The sequence below is a fragment of the Tympanuchus pallidicinctus genome, unplaced genomic scaffold (assembly GCF_026119805.1).
Source record: "Tympanuchus pallidicinctus isolate F22 unplaced genomic scaffold, pur_lepc_1.0 scaffold4, whole genome shotgun sequence".
Taxonomy (NCBI): Eukaryota; Metazoa; Chordata; class Aves; order Galliformes; family Phasianidae; genus Tympanuchus; species Tympanuchus pallidicinctus.
The window spans coordinates 32,297,362-32,323,175 of record NW_026294758.1 but is presented as its reverse complement, the minus strand read 5'-3'; the positions used below and the strand labels follow the sequence as shown (position 1 = coordinate 32,323,175).

At 38.5% G+C, this 25,814-nt stretch overlaps 1 protein-coding gene and 1 pseudogene across 4 annotated transcripts in view; one reads left to right on the top strand and one right to left on the bottom strand.

Annotated features, from left to right (window-relative positions):
- Window positions 1-22,269, top strand: part of LRRC2 (leucine rich repeat containing 2) — an 82,290-nt gene extending 60,021 nt beyond the window's left edge. For 3 of the 4 annotated variants that reach the window (XM_052701212.1, XM_052701211.1, XM_052701213.1), the window contains 5 exons: window positions 10,947-11,092; window positions 11,931-11,945; window positions 13,310-13,465; window positions 13,886-14,022; window positions 15,427-22,269. In XM_052701212.1, the coding sequence (XP_052557172.1) occupies window positions 10,947-11,092; window positions 11,931-11,945; window positions 13,310-13,465; window positions 13,886-14,022; window positions 15,427-15,476 (504 nt within the window). In that variant the 3' untranslated portion in view covers window positions 15,477-22,269. The remainder of the gene's footprint in view (window positions 1-10,946; window positions 11,093-11,930; window positions 11,946-13,309; window positions 13,466-13,885; window positions 14,023-15,426) is intronic. The other variant, XM_052701214.1, reaches the window with a different exon arrangement.
- Window positions 21,497-22,442, bottom strand: LOC128089193 (uncharacterized; annotated as a pseudogene).
- Between the last annotated feature and the right edge of the window lie 3,372 nt (window positions 22,443-25,814).

Genomic DNA, 25,814 nt, shown 5'->3' with positions numbered 1-25,814 from the left:
CGAGTACAATCCGTAGCATTGAAAGAAAGGTAATTTTGATGACAGACACTTTGCAATAGTTTGCTCAACTAGATGAGTTCTAATTCCAGACCAGATATGTTAGAGTGCAAAACAGACTTGTCTCTGTTGTGACTTTATTGAATATGGAGATTTTCATTATGGAACTCCTGCCTGAAGAGCATGTAAAGCCAGCTCTGGCTTCCAGAGCTCTCCTACTTGGTAGCCAACAGTGTGGAAAAAAGATTCCAAGAATTTAAAAAAAAAAAAAAAAAAATTAATTCCTGCTATCACTTTGGCTTTTCATTGCCAAAGACAGAATGCTTTTTTTCCTTAATATTCAATTTCCTGTTTACATTAGTGGACAAACTGATTTCCAGCTGAAATTCTGACAAGTTTATCAGGCTGCATCTCTGAACTATTGTTATTGCTTAGCACCAATATACAGAAGGTGAAAAGATTTCACAGATAGCAATTGTCAAAATGTTGCTAGTGTAATAGATTAGAAGCATAGCATCACAGTTTCATTTGAATGGTTTTTTTTTTTCCCCATCATTTTTCTTGTTGTTTATTTTGCATCTGTAAATACTGTGTAATTACTTGGTTCTTTTCTACTGTTATTAACTTTTCAAATGTACTAATATTTTTTTCACTTTTTTGATTGATTGTTTATATTTTATCAATGTAATATAAAGACAGCAATCAATATTTCATAATTATTTGTTGCCATATTTGTTTGTAATATCTTTTTTTCATTTTCTATAAAGCAAAATTTCCTTCTCTTTTGGGATTTTTTTCCTTGGCTCCCTGTGGAAACAGTGATTCCAGAGTAATCTCAGAATAACGTACTTAAAATCAGAAGAATATCATCAGGCTACAGTCTGTTGTCAGGGCAAAATAATCTTTTTACATGTTTGAATCATAATTAACATGTCAGCATTTGAATACTGTGCATTCAAATACTGTTGTGTATTGCACAATGTTGACACAAGCCCGCTTCTCAAGCATGTCCAAGTCCCTCTGACTGTGTGTCAACTGCATCACTCAGCTTGGAGTCATCCACAAACTTCCTAAGGGTGCACTTGATCCCACTGTTCTTGTCACTTACAAAGATATTAAATAACATTGGTTCCACCATTGAACCTTGAGGAATACTATTTGTCACTTGTCTCCACTTGGACATTGAGCCATTGGCCACAACAACCTGAGTGCGACCAGCCAGCCAATTCCTTGTCCAGTAAGTGATCAATCCACCAAATCCGTCCTTTTCCAATTTGGTAACTGGGATGTCATGCAGGACAGTATCAAACACTTTGCACAAGTGCAGGTAAAGGACGTCAGTGCTCCTCCTCTATCCACCGATGTTGTAACTCCATCATCAAAGGACACCAAGCTTGTCAGGCATGACGTGTGCCTGGTGAAGCCATGGTGGTCACCATCAATCAGCTCATCTTTATTCTCCATGTGCCTTAGTAGGGCTTTCAGGAGGATCAAACAGATGGTTCGATCATGGTTTTGGCAGGCACAAGGTGAGGCTGACTGGCCTGTAGCTCCCTGGATCTTCTTTTGTTCTTTTCTTGAAAACTGAGCTTATGTTTCTGTGAGAATCCTTCTTTGTTGTTTCTTTTTTTTTTTTTTTTTTTGGCTCAAAGCTTGCTTCCTGAGGTATTTCCTATGATAAGACTCTGATTGATTTATTGAGGAAGCAAGTGATAGGTGCTACCATGTGACAATCAACATCACTTTGTGGACATTTGAAAGCCCCTTCCTCCAGAGCTGCTGGCCTCCAGAAGAGAGTGTTTACTGGCAGAAGATCTGGCTGGTATGGGAAAATTGGGGAATGATACCATCGTATCCTGTGAAAAACAGGATGCGGATTGGCATCCCTCCTCCCTCTTATCTGCTGGCAAGTCCCTGAAGATGGGAACAAAGGAGTTTCTGTTGAGATCCCAGAGCCAGAAGCTGCCACTCCAAGGAGAGCTGACTCAACCACTTTGCATTTGAGCTGTCACTCCAAAGACAGCTGACTCCACCACTTTGAAAGCATTGAAAAGGGCCATCATCACCATGGTCACCGTTGCAACACTGCTGGATGACCCACCACTACTGAAAATCAGTGACTGAACTATGAACCACGCTGGATCCATGATGGTGACTATCTCCCTCTTGTTTCCTACAACGACTCCTTGATTCTTCTTTCCCATTTTTTTCTATTGCCCTCCTTCCCTTCCCCATTACCCTAGTTCATAGTGGTGTCCGTCCTCCCTTTCCCCATCTCCCTAATAAATTGGTTGGATGAACATTTGAACCGTTGTTTCTTAATCTCATCTGGGTATACAGATGTTAAAAGAACCTCTTCTCCCTCCTATAAATTGGAGTGAGACAGTTTTCCCTTTTCCAGTCTCTGGGACCTTCACCAGAATGCCTTGACCTTTCAAATATGATGGACAGTAGCTTGGCAAATTCATCCATAAGTTCCTCTGAACATGTGGATGAGTGTCATCAGGTCTGATGGACTTGTGCACCTTCAGGATTTTCAGATGGTCTAGAAGCTGATCTCCACTTACGGCAGGCAGACCTTCCTTTTCCAAGTTCATACCTTTGCTTTCTGCATCTTGGGCAGTGTGTCTAGAGCCCTTGGTGGAGAAGACTGAGGCAAAGAAGTCATTGAGCACCTCAACTTTCTCCATATCCCTCATGACCAGGTCTCCAGTTTCCTTCTAGAGAATGCCTACATTTTCCCTGGCCTTCCTTTTATCACTGATATACCTGCGGAATTTCGTCTTGTTCCCCTTTACCTCCTTGGCTAGGTTTAATTCCATCTGTATTTCTGATCTATCTCATCCCTGGGTACTCAGGCAACTTCTTTGTAGTTCTCCCAGGTAATCCATTCTTGCTTCCACTAACCACAGGCTTTCTTTTTTTGCTCACGTTAAGTCCAGGAGTCCTTATTGATCCATGGGGGCCTCCTAGCCTTCTTACCTAGCTTCCTTTTTCTTGAGATGCACTGCTTCTGGGTTGGAGTAGATTGTCCTTCAGTAATGACTAGCATTCTTAGGCTCCTTTTTCCCACCAGGGCTTTATTCCATGCCACAGTAATCTATGAACTATTGATCCTAATATTATTATGAATATTGCTTATTCAGGCAGCTTCCTTGTTGTTTATAGTCTAAAAATGTCTATAGTTAAATAAGAAGTCCCTTTCTATGAACTATTTTTGCTTAGATCATCACTATTTATAACTATTATATTTATCATCACTAGTTATAACTATTAGAATTTAAACATTAGCTTTTCTAATGATAGTAATAATGCAAAGATAATGTTAAACTTCCAAGTAAACAGTTTGTTATCAGTATGACAGTATCTATTTGTGAATTATTTCTGCAAAATATTCAGGATTTTTGTTTTGCAAGATCAGAATGATAACACTTAGGTGAAGACTTGCTTCCACATACATATTTTTGACACAGCTTATCAAGTTACCACAAAATGAAATGCTATTTGGAGTCATTTATTTCCATGCTTCAGAAAGTTCAGTCAAAAATATGCAAATGGATGATCTGATAGTAAAGTGTGACTGGTTAAATACTTTTGACTCATCTAATTTAAGAGTCTGGTTTGGAAACCTTGTGTTAGAGTATGCTATAAATATGCAGCCTATCTTTGTGAAAGGTATTTTCTGTCTCTAAATATAGTCTTGTATCGAGTTTCTTACTCAGTGCTTTTCTTCAGGAATGTCAGTGAAATTATGGATGAGGTTACATCTACTTCCTCATGAAAGAAAAGCTGGGATACATGAGAACAAATTTGGTAAATGTACCATTCACACCTAGGATTATATAGATTATATAATGCACTGCTTTCAACACACTACCAAGATACTGAGTGCTAGCCTATGCTTTTTGGGAGCTGCCATACATGGTAATCTGGTCCTACTGAAATTATTCAAATGTCCTTTGACTTCACTGTATCTGAAAAATATGAGCAAAAGCAGAATAGTGAATTGATTGAAATTTGTTGGTTAATCCTTATGTCTTGTCATATATTGACTTTGCTTGGATACTCTACATGTCACAGAACATATATGTGTAATTGAAATTAACAATATTTTTGAGGTGAGACTTGACATGAGTTTACATCTTTTTATTTGTTGATGTTAAGCAGTAGGCAACTGATGATAAACTTGTATACAACCTTATCAGTAAATTCCTTTCACAGAAAAAGCAGAACAAACATGCACACACACACACAAAAACAGACATAAACAGAAATACAAAAAATAATCACATAAATTCTTCATCCTGGGATACGGTGTCCTTTTTTTTACTAAAAGTTTAACTGTTATAGAGAAAAAAAAGCAGTGGAGTTCTACGGTGTTATCTAGATCATTGCTATGAACACATTCATTAAGATGAACAAAATGAAGCAATTTGCCAGATAAAGATGACAACAGCTATTAAATATAAGGAGGAAGTCGTCTAGGTAGTTAGACTATGAAATACAGCTATGTTTTAAAAGTGAACTTCCATAAAGCTTATATGCTAATTGATTTAAAATGAGATAATAGAGGAAAATAACAAATGCCAACATCAAACAGAAATAAATTCTAACATAAAAATGATAAGGGAGCCACACTTGTTTGTAATTGAAATATTGTAAGAAGTACAAAATCCATCAGTTCTCAAAATCAAATAAAATGCACAGTGTTTCATTTAAAAAATGTAATACATAGATGCCATAATTTTCAATGCTTCATATATCATAGGTGGTTTTTGGGAACATTTCAGAGCATAATAAAAACTTTATTAAATTTCATCATATCATGGAAAATGGAAAGACGTTGTTAAGTATTGCCCTAGAAGAGCAAGTACTGCTGGCTTGCAGACACATAGTAAAATCATTGCATCATAAATTCTGTGGAACACTATACCAAACTTCATAAAAAGACAGCCTTATATTTTGCTGGTGTATTTTTTGGGAGCACAAGATCCTTAATAATGCAAGATTTGATCTAATGAAGTATTAAAATAATCTCTTTTCAAAACTGTGTGAAAAATGGCAGAAATAACCATAAAAAATAATAACTCTGCTATATAGGTGCTTTTAATATTTAACACAATTGTATATTTCTAGGAAAGTATAAAAAAACAGTTCCTGCTGTTGAAGAAATATCATCTTACCACATATGATTAATGATACAGGGATGTTTTAACATGATGAGGTTACTGCATATGGCAGCAAAGTGATTTGAAACTTGGCAGAACCATGATGTCAGTATATTTTACAGTAGTCTCAGTGATTAGAGATTGACTTTTCTTGTTGAGGAACGGTTTGTTCTGATTGCAGAAAAATTTGAAATATTTGCTTTAGATTTGTGACTTGTGAAAATTATTTGAAATTACAAAGTAAATGCAATATGAAAATTGTGCCAAGTGTTTTCTCTATTTTCTTATTGGTAATATCTGGAAGGGTCACTCTGTTGTTCTTCTTCAAAAGGAGTTTTCTTATTTTGGGGAAAAATAAAGTCAGTATTTGGAAAATTTTCAGTGGAGGAGTGAGAGAGTGTGTGCTCATTTCTAGCAGTCTGTCCTCAAAGTGAAAAAAGGTTTGGAAGTGAAGTGTCAGTATAAAATGTGTACTTGCCTGTTCTGAATCAGAAGTGAGACACATCCGGAGAAACACCTCACCAAGGCTATTTTAATGCAGTGGTAGACAGTTCAGAACGACTTTTAAACTCTATTATGTTCCTGAAATATGAAATATCTGTGTAGTGATTTCTAATATAGTATTTTCAATAATTTTCCCTGAAAAGATTTCCCCAAATTGCAAGGTCTAGTATTAATATGTGTTTAAAAAACAGGCAAAAAAAAACCAGGCTCTGTCACAGTACTAATGTGAGCATTTTCAATGGCAGTGGTCAAATTAAATGCAACAGATGTAACTTTGATACTATTGCAGTAAATAGAAAATTGGTAATAAAATGTAGCAAACTAGGACTTGATTTAAAAAAAAAAAAAGAAGAAAAAAACAAACTAACCTTCTCAAATGCATTTTCTTGCAATATATTCATTTTTCATTATACTATTGCTTGTATTTCCTTCACTTTGGAAGTCAATGTATACAAATACTCCTAATATTAAATATCATATCATATTATATTATTATTAAATATATACAAATGTTCCTATTTATTATCTATGTTCTAAAAATGGCTCTTTGGACAAAGACTAATACATTCTGCTGCACTCTGTTCTGAACTGACATCTCTAGGGCTGGATAACAGTACTGACATATGATTCATGCTACCTAGCTACATGGTTTTATGAAAACTGATAGTGTGAGTTGCTGATTCAGAAAATGGAAAGAATTGACAACTCTGACGTGATCAGGTGCGCGTGCAAAGATAGCGGATAGCAGCTCACAGTACGCAGCAGGCGGTGAGTATGCTGAAGATGCTGCGGAAGCAGGCAGGGGTTTTGCTATCGTTGAAAGCCCTGATGGCATTGATCTGATGGAGACAGTGTTGTGGTAGTGGGAGCACTCCCACAGAGTGCTTGTCCTGTGGGAATTTAGAAAAGGCAGCGGAGGAGTTGTGGGAAGAAGTGAAAGTAGGAATGGAGGTGTAGTGTTGGCAGGTGGCTTGGGACTTGGTGTTAGGTCGGCTTGGGGAGGAAGGAGAGGAGTCAGGGAAGGAGCCTGCTATGGGGGGTGAGGAGGACGCTGCGGAGGTTGAGAAGAACAAGGTGGAATCAGAGGCTGGGGAACAAAAAGAGGACTTGGGGATGGATACACCTAGAAGGAGTTGTGGGGGAGTCGCGCCGGGAGCGGAGGATGATGTGCCTTGGGCAGAGCCTGTATGGCCTCCTATGGCGTCTAATTTGAGGGTTACTGGGGCTACACCAGCGTTCTCGTATGTCCCAGGGACGGTGCCTATTCCCATCGCTATTTCAGTGATGGCGCCTAAGGCCCCTCCCCCGTATGCTGGAGGGGGTGCCGTGGGGGCGGAAGCGGCTGGCTCGCAGTTGCAGCAGAAAGGGGAGAGGCAAGAGCAATCAGGGCCTCTGACTGGAGGAGAAGGGGCCAGGCAGGCAGAACAGGAACTGAGCGTAGAGGAGGCTGCGACTGCGCAGACAGCGGTGCAGCGGCTGTTGCATAAGATGCAGAAGACGGTGAAAGAAATGAGTGCTGTTGTTCAAATAGCAGAGTGGGCAGCAAATAGGGCAGTCTTGAACATCAGTGGCGCTGCCTTAAATGATGCCCTGCAAGAAACTGGAAGGGAGTGGCTTAGCAGGGCTAAGTGTATTGATGGGCTGTCAGCTGCGGACCATTGAGGCTGATGGAACCCTGCCCTCAATGGCGTTTCCAGTTCTGGTGGGTCCAGATGGGGCCCGTCAATGGAATCTTGTAGATTATAAAGTTCTGCTGCAGTTGAGATCAGCTATTCAGTCAGAAGGGATATCGGGATTAGGGACGCAGCTGCTGTTAGATACCATCGCGAGGACCGCTAATGTTTGACTGGCTGCAGACAGCCAGGGCAGACTTAACACCGGCACAATGTACAGTGTGGGAGCAACAGGTGAGGACTCAGGCAGAGGTGACTATTATACAAGTGCAGACGGCTATTACTAAAGACAGAATGGGTGCTAAACTTTTACCTGTTTGGCACCAAACAATGGAAGGACTTAAACAAATTCGACAAGGAAGAATTTATTTCAACTATTCCCCACAGCCCTCCCTCCCACCCCAATCGCTGCCCCTCAGTGCAGAAAGCAGCCCTGGTCCGGATTCGATCCGTGGATCCGACCCCATCCCTGACAGCGGAGAAGAGAAATCACAACCCCTCCCCTGTCGCTGCTGCAATCGGCTTCGCCCCTGGCACACATCCCCCTCCCGCCTTCGGCTCCGCTCCATCACTCGTCGCACCACTCCCGCCTTCGGCTCCGCCCACGATGCTCGCCGTGCCCCGCCCTCTGCCCACCCACGACGTTCGCTGCACTGCCACTGCCCCCCACGCCCTACCTACGTTGCTCGCTGTGATGCTGCCACTTTCCACCCCGCCTTTGTCATCTCCTGCTGCGTCTCTGCAACTTGTGTGTAACTTGGTTAAAGGCAATAACAGACCTACATATACTTCTAAGGCTACACTAACTTTCCTCCAAGAATGGGGGGTTAAACATATTACAGGCATTCTTCATTCTCCCACTGGACAAGCTATCATTGAGCATACTCATCTAACATTGAAATCTATTCTTAATAAACAAAAAGGGGGGATACAGGAGACACACCACAAGAAAGATTATGGACTGACCCTATGTGGGTTCTAGCACGATACGTTCGGACTTATCTCAAGGCAGAAAATAGTATCCAGCCTTTATAATGACTGGGATTGTGTGCTTCTTATCATAGAATCATAGAATCATGCAATTAGTCAGGTTGGAATGGACCTCAAGGATCATCAAGTCCAACTACAGCCTAACCGTAGTACCCTAATTCTAACAACCCTCTGCTAAATCATATCTCTGAGCACCACATCCAAATGTCTTTTAAACACATCCAGGGATGGTCACATTAATGACCTCCCTGGGGAGCCTATTCCAATGTTTAACCACCCTTTCTGTAAAGAAGTGTTTCCTAATGCCCAACCTAAACTTACCTTGGTGCAACTTGAGGCCATTTCCCCTTGTCACCTGTCACCAGTGAGAAGAGACCTATCCCACTCTCACTGTAAAGGTACTCACAGTACCTTTCAGGTACTGGAAGAGAGTAATAAGGTCTTCCCAGTTTATTGGTATTGCTTTGTAACTTGTTATATTGCAAATAGCAGCAGTAGTAGTGGTATATATAGTGGGTGATTTTCCTGTGTTATCAATATAGTCTCAAGAATTAGAGTTATTAGGCGTTTTCTAGGTTGTTGTTTGCTTCTTTTATTTTAGTAGTAGTTTGAATGTGAATTAAACAGGATTTAATGTTACTACTGTAGTAATCTACGGGAATAGCTCTTTTGATGTATGCTCGGTTATGATGCCATCAGCCTATCAATTAGCCTTTTCTTGATTTGCAAAGACAAAACCTGGAAAGGAATCCCAGCCAAAAGGATAATCCTGTATTATAGAATGATTAACTCTCTTTCATCACACTAATCGAGATATTTAAAATATGATCATGCAGCTACTGAGGCAAAGACGCACGCTAAGAGAGCTAACCTTGATAGTTTATTATGTTTTGCAAGCAGGTGTTCCACTTGGGCTCTGTATCATGCACTGGTCATGTGGATGGCCATGTGGAAAATACCCTTCAGACCCTGAAAAGAATAAAACAAGAGAGAATCTGTGATGGGTGGGAGAGGAAAGTGCACCTTGAAGCAGGGGATGCCCTGCTGGCACTGCCTATCGCATTCACCACCACCATGTTCTTTCTCTCTCTTTTTCTGCAGGCTGCTGTTTCTTGAGGGTCAGTAAGTAACAGTGCCCCTAGTTCTATCTGGCATGCAAACGTTGTCTGACTATTGATTCTCTATTAGCCCAAAGGCATAATGAGCACTCTAAAAGCATTTGTTGTACAAATCTAGTGACTTTTCAAAGTCACTCTGTCAGATGTCAGTCAATATGTCAGAATATATGAAAGTTGAAGACTTCTTTCTAATCAGTTAGAGATTAACACAGAACAGGACCTTCAGGCATTTATTTCCAGGTTGCAGAAAGTTGGCCTGCAGACCAAACATGTGTTTGTTCTTTTTAGTAGGTTAACAGTAGTTCTTGTCATTATGCTATGTTAGTCTTTCTCACATTTAGAGTATTGTCAATCGAGGCCTTAATTGAGTTATAATGATTATGTTATTAATATAATTAGTGTTACAATTCTTCACAGTGACACCCATAGACAAGGACTAATCTTTTCAGCAGATACAGTATATCTGCACCTCTACACACTATTCTTGTCCTAATGACTAAGGAAAACAATAGTAGAAAGTAGGGGACATGGTAGCATTGCATAGAGAGGACGAATATGTAGGTGGTACTCAGTGTGGGTGGTACTCGGGCTATGGTGGGTGGTAGATATAGGGGGTGGTTCTGGATGGTGCTCAATGGGTCATGGGTTCACGGGGCAGTTGCGTGTCATGGTATATAAGCAGTTGTTGCGCAGCAATAAATTGGCACTTGAGCTACACTCTATGCGTGAGTCTCTTGTGTCCCTGCACTGTGTGGGGTGCAGATATAGGGGGGCTGATGTGGTGCTGCTGACCAGGCAGGATTACGAGAAGGTTGGCAACAGAAAACTTTATTTAAAACTTTTATTTCTTTAAAAATTATATGGTACATTTGTAGGTACCTTCATTATGCTAATATTTATAACTCAAATAAACATGTAATTCCTTACAGAAACATTCAGTTAAAAGCTCTAGTACACATTTGTATGTATCTAGTTTGGAATATGGAAGGTCTTTGGAAAATATTGGACAGAATTTTCACTTATCTTTAATTGGAAATTTTTAAAGACTCCCTTGTAATACATTCTTTGTGCATAAAGGAGGGAAATCAATGTATTTTTTTAAACGGGAATTGTAAAACCTCTGGTTTTGGGAATGGTAACCTTGCATCTACTAGTTGTCAACACTGCAGTTTTTCATTTTAGAACTTACTTCGTATGTTGCCTAGGTAGAATTCAAGGCATTTTTTGTTTTTTTGTTGATGACTGAAATTATATGTATCTTTAAAAAAGGAAATTTCATTCAGTAAAATGATAATGTTAAAAATTGGATGAACAGATTTTGAGGTAGATATTCCTGAAACAGTTTTTTTAATATACTGATGACTAAAATGAAAGACTGTTAAAAGGTTAAGTGATTTTTTTTTTCAACACATTGAGAAAACAAAGGGTGTTAGAAGATTGGAATATTTTCATGTATTTGCAAAATGTAACTAAAATAAAGCAAAATTTCTTTCTAGCTAAGTAACCTGAAGCAAGTTACAGTTGTGGATGTGTCAGCGAACAAGTTCCATTCTATTCCAGTTTGTGTACTTCGGATGTCTAATTTGCAGTGGTTGGACATTAGCAGCAACAACCTGAGAGATCTCCCAGAAGACATAGACAGGTAGTTTGTGTTTTAATTCATGGATAGGCTTGTGAATTACAAAGAAAATCTTGAAAGTAACAAACTTCCAAAGGATACAATTAATAAAAAATCACATGAAAAAGTTCACATTGCATTAGATAGTTTTACACTTTTGCTTTGCTATTTTTATTTGTGGATTGGGTCAGAGAACATAAACTACATTTCCTAGCTCACTGATATTATATTGCACAGTCAGTTCCTCTACTCTTCAGTTAACAAATTGCATTCTCTGCCACAGTTATGATAATTTATGATCATATTCACACAATGTTTTTGGGAAGTTCACGGGTTGTATGTGTGTTGCAGTTCCAGCAAATGGGACTTAACACAGGGAGTTGTCAACAGTATTCCAAAATAGTTTCTAAAAAATGGAATCCTGATCCCTTAAATGCTAGGCAGATAAGGCATTTCTTTTTTTTAATCCCCAGGCCCATTTATTTACTCTGAAATCCATTTGTAACCTGGTTTAGGAAACTTTACAAAAATATTAACAAAAGTTTCTTAAAAAAAAAAAAAAAAAAAAAAAAAAAAAAGGAAAAGGAGAAGGAAAAGGAGAAGGAAAAGGGAAAGGGAAAGGGAAAGGGAAAGGGAAAGGGAAAGGGAAAGGGAAAAGGGGGAGGGGAGAATACAAGGGAAGTGAAGGGAAAGGAAGGGAAGGGAAGGGAAAGGAAGGGAAGGGGAAGGGGAAGGGGAAGAGGAAGGGGAAGGGGAAGGGGAAGGGGAAGGGGAAGGGGAAGGGGAAGGGGAAGGGGAAGGGGAAGGATTCCTGAGGAAGAAGAGACTTCATAGAAAAATCATGCATCTTTCTCATTCACAGAAACTATGTGGCTGGGTACAAAGACTTTGCTGGGACATTACATAAACATATTTCTGTGATGGAAAGGCTGAAGTGTCAGAGCGTATTAGTAATTAAAATACTGTAGAATACTCTAGCTACAATAATGTAGAGCTGTTTCCTCAAAACTCCCAGGAATATGAGCAGAGATTTGATTAATTCAAAAGAGCTTGTAAGACAATATTTTTATTTTGTTGAGGGATACCAATTTGATTTATCAGTAATTATTTTATTTATAACTTGCAACCTATATGTATTCATCTCTAAAATATTCCTTTTGTTTACCATTTAGAATTGAATTGTAAAAAACGTCAGTAGTAAAGCACCGTACCTAGACATCATAAAATTCTTTTTTATTATCTGATTTTGGTTTCTGAATTTTTAGATCTCTTAGGATCAGGCAACGAAGACAAATTCTAAAGACTAGAGAATTTTTGGGATTCTTTACCCATTAGTGTAAATATATATTCTCATTCAGTGTCTTGATTTCAATGCTGCATTGTCAAAGATTGTCAAAAATTACCATGTCATCTGTGATTAAAAAAGATGAGTTGGCAGTATACTGAACTTTTACTTAATACTTTCCCTGAATTCAGAGAAACCACACAGACCTCATAAGCATTAGCTTAAAACTCTCTTTTGAGCATGAACCCTTCTGGTCACTTGAAACAAACTGACTTCAACAGTTTGCTGTCCTTTTTGTCTTCTTTTTAGTCTGAGGAATAAGTGCAGAGCTATAAATTACTGTTCTATTTGGAAAAGTTCCCCAGCAGCAAATAAAGCAGAAGAATTCTAACACATTTTTCCACAAAACACTGTCATAACATTGATTTCAGTGGGGCAACATGTGAGAACCACATAATCAGGAGCTGGTCTTTCTTTTGCTCCCCACAGTACTAATTATTAGTGAAAAACAGTAGTTGGGAATATACTGCCTACCACAGATATATCTAACTCATAGAAGCCAGCATGCAGGCAAAGCTGTGAGCTGATGACCCATATTGTTCATTTGTTCTTTGATATTCAAGATAAGAATTTATATCATGTTCTGTTGACACTTCCGTATGGAAGTACAACAATTTTTGTAGTATTTGTTTTGAGTGCTCATCAGAGACTTGCTATTAATATCTATACTGTTGAGCCCTTGACGGAAATTTACACTAAATTTGGAGACAATGTTTGGGAAAAGTGTGTCACAAGTAATTTTTCAGAACCCATAGATGGTGTGAGTTATCGTTATTGATTTTTTTTTGCAACACAAGATTAAGTATGTACTACCATTTCAGATAGATAAATGATTCTATTTAAATAAATTTCTCAAATAAATATTTAATGTTATCTGTGTCTTTACAATTTTATAGATTAGATCAACTGCAGACACTTCTCCTACAGAAAAACAAGTTAACTTATCTTCCACGAGCTTTGGTTAACATGTCAAAACTCAGTTTGCTAGTCGTCAGTGGTGATGATCTGGTTGAGATACCCACAGCTGTGTGTGAGTCTACCACAGGTTTAAAGTAAGTAAAAGTAAGAGAAATAGGAAGTATGCTTTTGGAAATAAAATACAGCTACTTAGAAGGGTAAGTAGTGCCATATAAATGTATTATTTTATGCACCTTTTTGTATGAAACAGAATTTTATTGCTAAATTCAAGATAAAATTAAGGTTGTTTTGTCTGAATTTAGAATGAATCTGTATTTCTGCAGGTGATGTTCAGATGGAGACAGAGCAGTTAATGAGATATTGACAAGCAGTATAATTAGTTGGAATGATTTATCTTTAGAAAGTATTTTTGTCTTTTTTAAAAAACAAGTTGAGTAAAATATTCCTCATATTTCCCCTGTTGGCTTTAGTAGCGGCTTCCAAAATTACATTCATATTGCCCTATAATGCTTAGGAACTTGGGCGTATATTCTTACTTTAATTTCTCTCTTCAGATTTGTAAGTCTCAAGGACAGCCCAATTGAAACTATTGTATGTGAAGACACTGAAGAAATTATAGAAAGTGAACGTGAACGAGAGCAATTTGAAAAAGAGTTTATGAAAGCCTATATTGAAGACTTAAAGGAAAGAGGTAAGTGGTAACTTATGGTAACTGTCTTGGAATATAAATGCAAATATACACCCAGAACATTATTTTTTAAGAGTACAAGCAATATACTGTTAGACAGAAACTGTCAATTGTGGTATTAAATAGGACTAAAAGTGAAAATTTCAAAAAAATTTTTAAATATTCAGCTCACTTGGAATTGAACAGATGTGTAGAAACCTAATGATGTGTTTGTACATTCACATTAGCCTTATTTCACTGCTAATATATGCAGTGATTGTTTTTATTCTCCGGATTTAGTTACATGTCTTGGAATTAGCATCAGTGATTTTGAGTTTCTGCAAAGTGCTTCTTCTCCTGAGGGAGAAGTGTAAAATGTATAAACTATATATAAATGTTCTTTTCTTTTAGACCATTCTTTCTGCAGTTGTATAAAAGTATTATTTACTTAACCAGTGTAACACAGATGTAATAAACCCACATCTATATATTTTAATTATACAGTTCCTGAGAGTTTACTTATTACTTTATTTTGATATTGTGAAATAACTGTCAGTCTCTTGAGTGTTTTTAGCGAAGTATTTTAAGAAACGAAGGAAATATTTTCTGTAAGCCAAAATACACATAGAGGCTGTTCAAGTCTCTTTGAGATTATATGTATACAATTATTTCTGAAACAATTATTTTTGAAAAGAATACTCCGAGATCTTTTCATTCTTTGTATTTTGTCACTTACTTAAGTGCAAAAAAAAAAAAAAAAAAAAAGTCTATGGGGAGTGGAAGCAAGAATGGATTACCTGGGAATAGGTTGTTGAGTGACATTGTGGATGTCCCCTCCCTGGAAGCACTGAAGACCAGGCTGGATGGGCCTTCGATCAATCTGTTCTAGAGGGAGGTGTCCCCGGGTGTAGCAAGCAAGGTGATCTTAATGGTCTCTTCCAATCTAAACCATTCTAAGATTCAATCATTTTATGGTTAAGTGGTCTATATAGTGGTCTTGGTAAAATATAAATGTAAAGAAATGCAATGGGATTTATCTGAACAAATCTTTTTTGGCATGGATGACTTTTGTAAATCTTTGGACCAAAACAGAGACACTGGGACAATGGGAGACATTCCTGCCTTTCCAGACTAAACTTATCTCTATCCTTTTTTACTGACACTATTTAGTTTGAGATTCATGCATGGATTCTGAGCTCTTTTGATATAAATTATGTCAATGCCAACTTGTGAAAAGCATATTTTAAAAGTAGTAGCTGCTGTATAATATAGATCAAGTGAATTTCTTCATATGAAAACTTCACAAATGTCCTTTTTTAGAATATTTTTGAAACAAAACCAAACTTTGCAATTTCTAGCTAAAGGCTCTATTTATTTATGCTTATTAAATAGCTAAAGTTTGAGATATATATTTTTTTCTTTCCACAGATTCTGCTCCTTCCTACACGACAAAAGTATTATTCAGTCTTCAGCTCTGAAGATCAATAATCTCTAAATCACTAGGGGATACCAGAATAATTCTATTTTTATCTAACTGAAAAATTAGACTGCCTGAAGCACTTCAAAACCAACATGGATTTTTTTTAATTGTTTACCACTACTACTCCTAGAAACTACAGAGAAAGCAAAAAATGGAAGAGCCATCATAAGATTCTGTTTCATCCTTCTAAACGCACACATGCATTTTTATGTCCACCATAACAAGCCCTAAATTGTCCTAATGAAAGTATATGTGAGTTCAGTTGTCCTCAGGATAAAGATGCTGTACACTGTAGTTGAAATAGTGAAACATAAATCAAGGTAGAGAACAATCTGATTCATAAAAGAGAAATATTTAGGTGGATACATAGGCTGATTTGTTGTACTCTTAAGACCAAATTACTCATTTAATTGTTTGCAATATTTAAAACACATTTATATATAATAATATTTATTTGCCTTATTTTCCAAATAGATCCTGTAGATCTATTCTGTTGCTTTTTCAAGACTTTTCCCTGTTCACATATTCAAGTACCAATGTGGCCGAAACTTCTTTATAAAACAGTCTTATAGCATTGTAGGTAATAAGATTTCAAAGACTAAACAGTGTGAACAAGTACCTTCTGTAAAACTGATTATGAAGATATTCTACTATTAGTTTCAAAATACAGGATTTTGTGGACATTGATGGGAAGTTTCTAAGCTGTGTAAGAATGCGTTTGCTGGTATAAAAAGTTATGTTACTTGCTATTTAATAATATAATAGTTTATATATAACTGTAAATGTATATACTGTAGGAATCTACATCTACGTAATTTTTGTCTAATAAAATTATACTTTTTAATCTGAAAAAACTTGGGACTTGGAGAATTTAGTCTCAAATGGGAGAATTTAAATAATCTTAAACTTTCATACATGCAAATAGGAGAAATTATCTTTACATCTTGATTTTTTACAAGGAAACCCTCCAGAGTTGGTCTCTAAGTGTTAAAGCTGATTTTAAGAAAGTCTTGGAATAACCAAAAAGCCTCAAAAATTGCAAAAAGCCAGTATAGTATCACTTTTTTTTCAAAGAGCCATCAGAATGATTCAAGAAATTATAAGCCTATCAACTTGACAATCATCTGAAACAGAATAATGGGAGATCTGAAATAGGTTCGATAAGAAGCAATTGAAATTTGATAAAGTAGTTGGCTTATGGAAATCAAGTTATCTGAAATTAACTTACAGATCTTTCAGTGAAATTATAAATTTGCTTCATTAGGTGTTGATAACAATGCAATAAACTTCTGTAAGATATCTGATTTGGCATTTCTTGAAATTCTATTTTTAGAGTCCTTTTTTTTTGTGTAGTATGACCCACTGAACAATCATAGGCTTGTACACAATCATAGCAGCTGTGCTTACAGAAGAAAGATGTACGTTTTGAGTTTTGAAACTCCAAAAAACATAGAGGTTCAAAAATAATTAACCAAACATTTATTCCTAGTGCAAATTCTACTGTCAGAATTGTTGAATACATAAACAGAAAGTACACCAGAATAGAGAAATTGAACTTATCTAACATTTCTACTAATCTTACTTGAAAGAATGTGTACCACTTCTGATACACTTCTGTTCAAAAACAAAGAGGATAAAGATAAACTGGAGAACATTTTGAAAAAAACAATGAATAGAAAACATGCACTTTAAGCTTAACTGAATAGTGGACAAGTGTATTTCTTTGGCAATGTTTATCAATTAAAAATCATGATCCAGGAAAAAAACTTCATTGCAGCAACTTAATGTAAAGCAGAATGCTAAAATGTGAATTCACACTGTTTGAGACTAGAAACAAATGACCTTTTTTTACTAAGAGTAACAAAGGGAGAACTAATAATAGGCTGTGGTAAGTTCTCTGTTGCACCTGTCTTTAAGTCCAGGTTAACATTTTACTGAAAAATTTGATGTAAATAATAGATGGTAAACAGGGGATCAGATTAGTGTTCCCAATCCTGACTGCAAACTTTGTGAATCTTATTTTACTTGTAGAATATTTTTTGCAGAATATTACTGCCTATATTTTTAATTTCAGAAAGAAAGGATGTTTTTGTCACAGAATTTCTCAAGTAGGTCTGCCCAATGGGAAGAGGGATGTGGTGGGTTATTCTTGGGTGGCTACTGGGTGTACCACACTGCTCTTTCACTCTTTCTCCTTAGCAGTACAGGTGAAAAAATATGATGAAATAAACCCATAATTTGAGACATGGGAGAGATGGAGATCCCTCACTGGTTACTGTAATGGGCAAATGTCAGGGAATTGACTAGATGAATATACGTCCGTGACAGAGGGCAAAAGGCCTCTGCCCTCTCCCCTCACTCCAGTCCCACAAAATGGGAAGGAAGGAAGGGAGGAAAAGAACAGTGGCAAAAATCTATGGAGGAAAACTTATTTTACTATAATACTGGAATACAAGATAACACAATATAATACAATTTAATTGAAATTGAGATCAGTAAATCAGACAAGATGAGAGAGAGAGTTCCCAGGACCAAGTCAAAACTGAAAAGCTTGGAATGGCTAGGAAAGCATCCTTCAGCACCCACTGCAAGGCAATAAGAGAGTGCCCCCTCACCCGGAAGGGCCAGATCCTGTGACTTCTGTAATGTACAGGGAAAGGTACTCGGAATTGGGGCATTAACACTTTAATGCCCCATACACTACATGATGTTTTGATGTGGAATACTGAAACCCAAAAAACAAAAAACATAGAACCATGACAGCAAAACAAACTTTTTTTTTTTGAAGATATATTTGATTTATTACCAGATAAATGGGGTAGAGTAGGGGGCAAGAAAGAAACAAGCAAAAGCTAAAAACACATTTAAATCTCCATCCCTTCTATCCTGATTTTGTTCCAAGGCTCGAGTTCACTCTTCTTCAATTTTTCCACCTCCCTCTCCCTAGAGGCACAGACGAATGAGAATTGCAGTCAGCCTATAGTACTTTGTCTCTGCTGTTCCTTTTTCCTCATTCTCTTCCTTGTTCCAGTGTAAGGACCCTTTCATAGCATGCAGTCCTTCAGGAACTGCTCCAGATTTGACTGCTTGAGCAGTTCCTGAAGTCTGCTATTACTCAAGAGCTGCTCTAGCATTGGTCTTTTTCAAGGGATGGCCAGGAGCCTGCTTCTGCATTGGCAATCTGTGAGCTGCAGCTTCCTTTGGAGTATTTACACTTGATACAGCATGGAATTCTTCACAGGCTTCAGTGTGGAGGTTTGTTCCATGGAATGCAAGTGGGCAGTGAATTAAACTATGGTGTCCTTCATTGGCTGCAGAGGATTCTCTCCTCCAGTATGTAGAGCATATCTTCCCCTCCTTCTTCACTGGCCTTCGTGTCTGAAGGACTGTTTCTCTCTACTTTTTCACAGTTTTCTCAGCTGCAGCCATATAACATTTTGTACCCCTTCTTAGATATGCTATCACAGAAATGCCATTTGAGTCTCTGATGGGCTCAACTCTGTCCAGTGGTAAGTCCCTCTTGGAGCAGGCTAGAACACTCTTCATCCAACATGGGATAGACCCTGGTCTCTTCTTACAGGGGTCACCCCTGCAGACCTCTCACTCCCCTGCAGGTCTCACTCCACTGGCAGGGTCTCACCACATGAACCCAGTATAATGTTATCCACATACAATTACTTCCATTACAGTCAATAAGCCCAGTAGGGAATACAGGCGAAATGAAAGTTCCACTAATTTTAACATAACTTTAGGTGAGTTCTACTTACGTCCTAAACATCAAAATGCTATGAAAACATACATCCTGCACGGTTGTCTATGGATTTGGTTTGTCTTGGCCTAGTTTCGAGACTAATGGCATGGAGGGACCATGCCCCAAAAGATGGGGAAGGAAAATCATGACAATGGTGTTAAATATAATTTCATTGTTGTCATCCATCACAATATCAAATTTGTATGTCAAGAGACAGACTTTGAATTTAGTAAAGTTTTATTGCTTTTTTTTTTTTAATAGGAATCTTTCTTTGGTCTTTGATCTTTCACTAAAAAGTTTCACTTCAAGAGAAAAAAAAGACTATGTATTATTGGCAGTTTGCATAATCCATTTTTCAATTTTTGAGAATAAATGATTTTGTGAATGATAGGAAATGTGAATAGAATGGAATGGAATAGAACAGAATAGTTTTATTGGATGGGAGCTACAAAGACCACCACCACCATCTGTTTGACCACTTCAAGGCTAAACAAAAGTTAAAGCATTTTATTGATGGCATTATCCAAATACCTTCTGAACATTGAAATGTGTGGGACAACAACTGAAGCTAAGAAGCCCGTAGCAGCCCTTGGCCACCCTTTTAGCAAAGACTTCTTTCTAAATATCCAGTCTGAACCTCCTCTAGTGCAATTCTGTGTCATTCCCATGTCCTGCCATTGGTTTCCAGTGATTAAAACTCAGCATTTTCCTCTGTTTCCACTCCTCTGGAAGCTGCAGGGAGCAGTAAGATTGCGTCTTGGCTTCCTTTTCTGGAAACTGGACAGCCCAAATGTTCTTAGCCTCTTCTCATAGCCTGTTACTGGCTTTGTTGTCCCTGGACAGTTTGAAGTACCTTAACATCCTTTTTATATTGTGGGAACGAGAAGGACACACTGCAACTGTGGGTTGTATCAGGCTGAGGATGCACTACTTCTGTTAGCTTTGCAGTGGTGTCTAGATAAACTTCATCATAGTGCTTTCTCACTCTCCTCCTCAAAGGAGCGGATGGAGAAAATGTGATAGAAGAGAGCTCAAATGTTGAGATAAGGCTGGGGATATAATTCACTACTTACTGTCATGAGCTAATTCAGCATAGGGAGATTCATATAATTTATTGCCTATTACTGACAGACAAGAACAGTGATAAACTGAAAGCATACTAAAAACTTTTTCACATTCCACCATATTCTATTTCCTTCTCCCACGAGGTACAGGGGATTGGGGGCTGCAGTCAGTTAATAATGCTTCTTCTCTGCCACTCCTCCACTGTCATTCTGCTTCTGCTCCAGCATGAGGTCCTTCCCATGGGACACCAACATTCCTGAACTTATCCTGCATGGGTTTTTGCCACAGAGCCCATCCTTCAATTGCAGACTGCACCACATGTGTCCCCAGTGGCAGCAGCTCCCCCAGCCCTCCTGGCCCATATGGGCTGCTCTCCAGGGCTGAAGCCCAGGCTTGGCACTAATCTTAGGTTTCCCTAGCTTATCAGCCACTGAATCGTGATTCGCAGGGATAACTGGGCAAGAGTGGTCAGGCCTTTGGACAGAAAGTGTTAAATCAAGGATCTGGTTTCCCTTTGTTGTGAGCTTTCTAATGCATCCACCCTTCACTGCCCCCACCCCACTCAGTTGGGAAGGGCGAAGACATCAGTTTTCTAATGGCTTGGATAGCCATTCAGGTTCCCTGGGAGAGGCCCTACGACCAGGGGTTTTCTTTCCTCAAGATTCTCGAGCTTTTGTTCTGGCCACCACTTAACTAATTTCTCTAACCTGACAGTGGGTAATCTATTCATCAAATCTCGCGGAACACCCTTTTGCCAGCCCAGTATCCAGAGACAATTATGTTTATGATCAATATTTTGCCTACCTGTTTTTACACACAATTAAACCCTTCCAGTCCCTCTGAGCTTTGGGCTGGGTGGCCTGGGGGCAAGGCTGACTGCTGCAAGTATTACTGCCCTTGGCTCAAATTTAATGGAGGAAGAAATCACCGGCCCATATTTTCTTCCATAGTTAATTAACTCTTGGGCAACCTCCCCCCACATCCATACGTTATTTCCTGACTGCAATAGTTAAGGTTTACTGTTCCTTCCAACACTGCCTGGGTTCTCTCTCCCTGTGACATAGCCTCTATTTTTCCTTGCAGTTGTATACCTACAAGTTTTAACGACTCTGGAAGCCCCCTAATTAAAGCAGTCATTCTCTCAGGATCAACGGGCATCCTCATAGGTGATTCATGATGTGGCTGCAGCTTTCTATCAGACATCATTTGGAGACAAGCAGCTTTCTATCATACATCCTTTGGAGATAAGCAGCCTTTTGAACACCCTCTACTAACTCATCAGTTAGTAGATCAGTTGTTCTAGTAATGGCAAGAGGGTCTCCCCTCTATAAAGGGTTGAGACCAGCTGCCCAATAGGCAACCCTCTGTGGTAAGGACCAAGGAGCATAGTTGTTGCCAGTAGTTAAAAATACTCCTGGTCCCCAATAACTTTCTTCTTCCTTTTCTGTTAACTGAATCTGGTCACCGCCAGTGAGACTAACCCTCCATACACACTCTGTCTCTGATTCCTTTGGAGAACAACTAAAATCTTTTTTTCAGTTTTGCTAGTTCAGTGGCTGAGAAGGGAATTTCTTCAAATTCATTTGAGATCATCTAGATCCTCACTGTTATCGAATGTATATTCGGTTTTTAACAAAGGACGCAATGGGGCTATTGTGGTTTCTAATTTGTCTAGTCTTGCCTTCATTCCTTGTAGTTCCTCCCGAGGAAAAGTTTTTTCTTGAGGCAAACTATGAGTGATGGTATCGCTGTCATGCTTACACGTTAACAGCTCCTTAAAAGCCATCTGCAACAAAGCCAAATTACGTTTCTCTCTTTCTAATTTTCCCCAAGGTTCACTATTTGATTCTGTTGAGTTTTTACCAATTCTTGTGTTACTTTAACTGATTCCTGCAGTACTTGTATAGTTTGGGTTTCTGCCGAATGCTTTTCATCTTGGAACTTCACTGCATAAATAAACGACTTTCCTTTTCGAGCTCGGGTATGAGCCTCATTTTGTAAAACACTAACACAGTCTGAAACATACTACAAATTACGCAAGTTCTGTCGTGCCCGGTCCACACCTGATAAAGAGGGTCGAGCATCATGCTTTTCTAAAAGATCAAATAATACATCTTCACTTTTCACGGTGGCAATTCTGTCACTCATTTTTCAATACGCTGAAAGATCTACACAAAGGAAGAAGGAGGTATACGTATTCAAAAGCTCAGGCAACTCCTTACCTCCCCCCCCCCCCCCAGGGAGGCACACAACACCTATTAAACTAATGCAAATGCTCCAATCACTCTTCGCTTTCTCTGAGGGAAAAAGGTTCGAATTTCACACACTTAAGTTACAAAATACTTAAATCACAAAATACAGAGAAGTCTTCCCGAGGAGGCACACACGTAATCAAAATTAATTCATATGTCCCCGAGAGGTATACACATAAACTGTAAAGTTTCAGAATACGGAAGGGTCTTCCATGGGAAGGACTCATGTTGAAATTTTCAAAAAAATTGCTCCTTGCAACTCCAGGAGGTACGCACAGAAAACCTTTATACTATATCAGGAAGGACAACACTCTCACGGTGGGTATCCTGCCTTCGACTACGCCATTAAATAAATGTCTTGCTCAAATTTATAGGAGGGAGAAGAGGTTCTTTTAACATCTGTATACCCAGATGAGATTAAGAAACAACGGTTCAAATGTTCATCCAACCAATTTATTAGGGAGATGGGGAAAGGGAGGACGGACACCACTATGAACTAGGGTAATGGGGAAGGGAAGGAGGGCAATAGAAAAAAATGGGAAAGAAGAATCAAGGAGTCGTTGTAGGAAACAAGAGGGAGATAGTCACCATCATGGATCCAGCGTGGTTCATAGTTCAGTCACTGATTTTCAGTAGTGGTGGGTCATCCAGCAGTGTTGCAACGGTGACCATGGTGATGATGGCCCTTTTCAATGCTTTCAAAGTGGTGGAGTCAGCTGTCTTTGGAGTGACAGCTCAAATGCAAAGTGGTTGAGTCAGCTCTCCTTGGAGTGGCAGCTTCTGGCTCTGGGATCTCAACAGAAACTCCTTTGTTCCCATCTTCAGGGACTTGCCAGCAGATAAGAGGGAGGAGGGATGCCAATCCGCATCCTGTTTTTCACAGGATACGATGGTATCATTCCCCAATTTTCCCATACCAGCCAGATCTTCTGCCAGTAAACACTCTCTTCTGGAGGCCAGCAGCTCTGGAGGAAGGGGCTTTCAAATGTCCACAAAGTGATGTTGATTGTCACATGGTAGCACCTATCACTTGCTTCCTCAATAAATCAATCAGAGTCTTATCATAGGAAATACCTCAGGAAGCAAGCTTTGAGCCAAAAAAAAAAAAAAAAAAAAGAAACAACAAAGAAGGATTCTCACAGAAACATAAGCTCAGTTTTCAAGAAAAGAACAAAAGAAGATCCAGGGAGCTACAGGCCAGTCAGCCTCACCTTGTGCCTGCCAAAACCATGATCGAACCATCTGTTTGATCCTCCTGAAAGCCCTACTAAGGCACATGGAGAATAAAGATGAGCTGATTGATGGTGACCACCATGGCTTCACCAGGCACACGTCATGCCTGACAAGCTTGGTGTCCTTTGATGATGGAGTTACAACATCGGTGGATAGAGGAGGAGCACTGACGTCCTTTACCTGCACTTGTGCAAAGTGTTTGATACTGTCCTGCATGACATCCCAGTTACCAAATTGGAAAAGGACGGATTTGGTGGATTGATCACTTACTGGACAAGGAATTGGCTGGCTGGTCGCACTCAGGTTGTTGTGGCCAATGGCTCAATGTCCAAGTGGAGACAAGTGACAAATAGTATTCCTCAAGGTTCAATGGTGGAACCAATGTTATTTAATATCTTTGTAAGTGACAAGAACAGTGGGATCAAGTGCACCCTTAGGAAGTTTGTGGATGACTCCAAGCTGAGTGATGCAGTTGACACACAGTCAGAGGGACTTGGACATGCTTGAGAAGCGGGCTTGTGTCAACATTGTGCAATACACAACAGTATTTGAATGCACAGTATTCAAATGCTGACATGTTAATTATGATTCAAACATGTAAAAAGATTATTTTGCCCTGACAACAGACTGTAGCCTGATGATATTCTTCTGATTTTAAGTACGTTATTCTGAGATTACTCTGGAATCACTGTTTCCACAGGGAGCCAAGGAAAAAAATCCCAAAAGAGAAGGAAATTTTGCTTTATAGAAAATGAAAAAAAGATATTACAAACAAATATGGCAACAAATAATTATGAAATATTGATTGCTGTCTTTATATTACATTGATAAAATATAAACAATCAATCAAAAAAGTGAAAAAAATATTAGTACATTTGAAAAGTTAATAACAGTAGAAAAGAACCAAGTAATTACACAGTATTTACAGATGCAAAATAAACAACAAGAAAAATGATGGGGAAAAAAAAAAACCATTCAAATGAAACTGTGATGCTATGCTTCTAATCTATTACACTAGCAACATTTTGACAATTGCTATCTGTGAAATCTTTTCACCTTCTGTATATTGGTGCTAAGCAATAACAATAGTTCAGAGATGCAGCCTGATAAACTTGTCAGAATTTCAGCTGGAAAACAGTTTGTCCACTAATGTAAACAGGAAATTGAATATTAAGGAAAAAAAGCATTCTGTCTTTGGCAATGAAAAGCCAAAGTGATAGCAGGAATTAATTTTTTTTTTTTTTTTTTAAATTCTTGGAATCTTTTTTCCACACTGTTGGCTACCAAGTAGGAGAGCTCTGGAAGCCAGAGCTGGCTTTACATGCTCTTCAGGCAGGAGTTCCATAATGAAAATCTCCATATTCAATAAAGTCACAACAGAGACAAGTCTGTTTTGCACTCTAACATATCTGGTCTGGAATTAGAACTCATCTAGTTGAGCAAACTATTGCAAAGTGTCTGTCATCAAAATTACCTTTCTTTCAATGCTACGGATTGTACTCGTGCATGACCCTAATAGTACACAAACCCACAACTGCAAACTTTGTCAACACTTGGACACGGCAATTCAGAGCTTTGTGATATGCCAAGATTATAGCAGTTTTTCTTTCCCTTCTCTTTTTTCCTCTGGGGTAGTTCTGGAAGACCTAAATCAAGGTTAGGATAGTCCATAAAGGTTAAAATTTTTCAGTTTCCTGACTTCTAGCCTTGTGGCTCTCAGATTCCTCCATCTTTGGAGGAATGCTTTGTGAAATGTCTCAGGCAACTATGAAAATCCTATTTGACTATGAGAGGGAATTCAAGAAAAAAACACTTTTTACAGCATCCTCATTTCTTCCCTTCCGTGCTCCAATGTCCTACAGTTCTGAAGCATCCATCATGTTAGGTTATCAAGTTTAGTCAATCTTTTCATTGTCTCTAATCAGTATTTAAAAGAGCATTCTGTATTACCTAGTAATCTGAAGGCCTGGAACTAGTTTCTGAGAATGAAAAAATTTGGCGGTATTAAAAGCAGTTTGGGGTAAACGGATCTCTT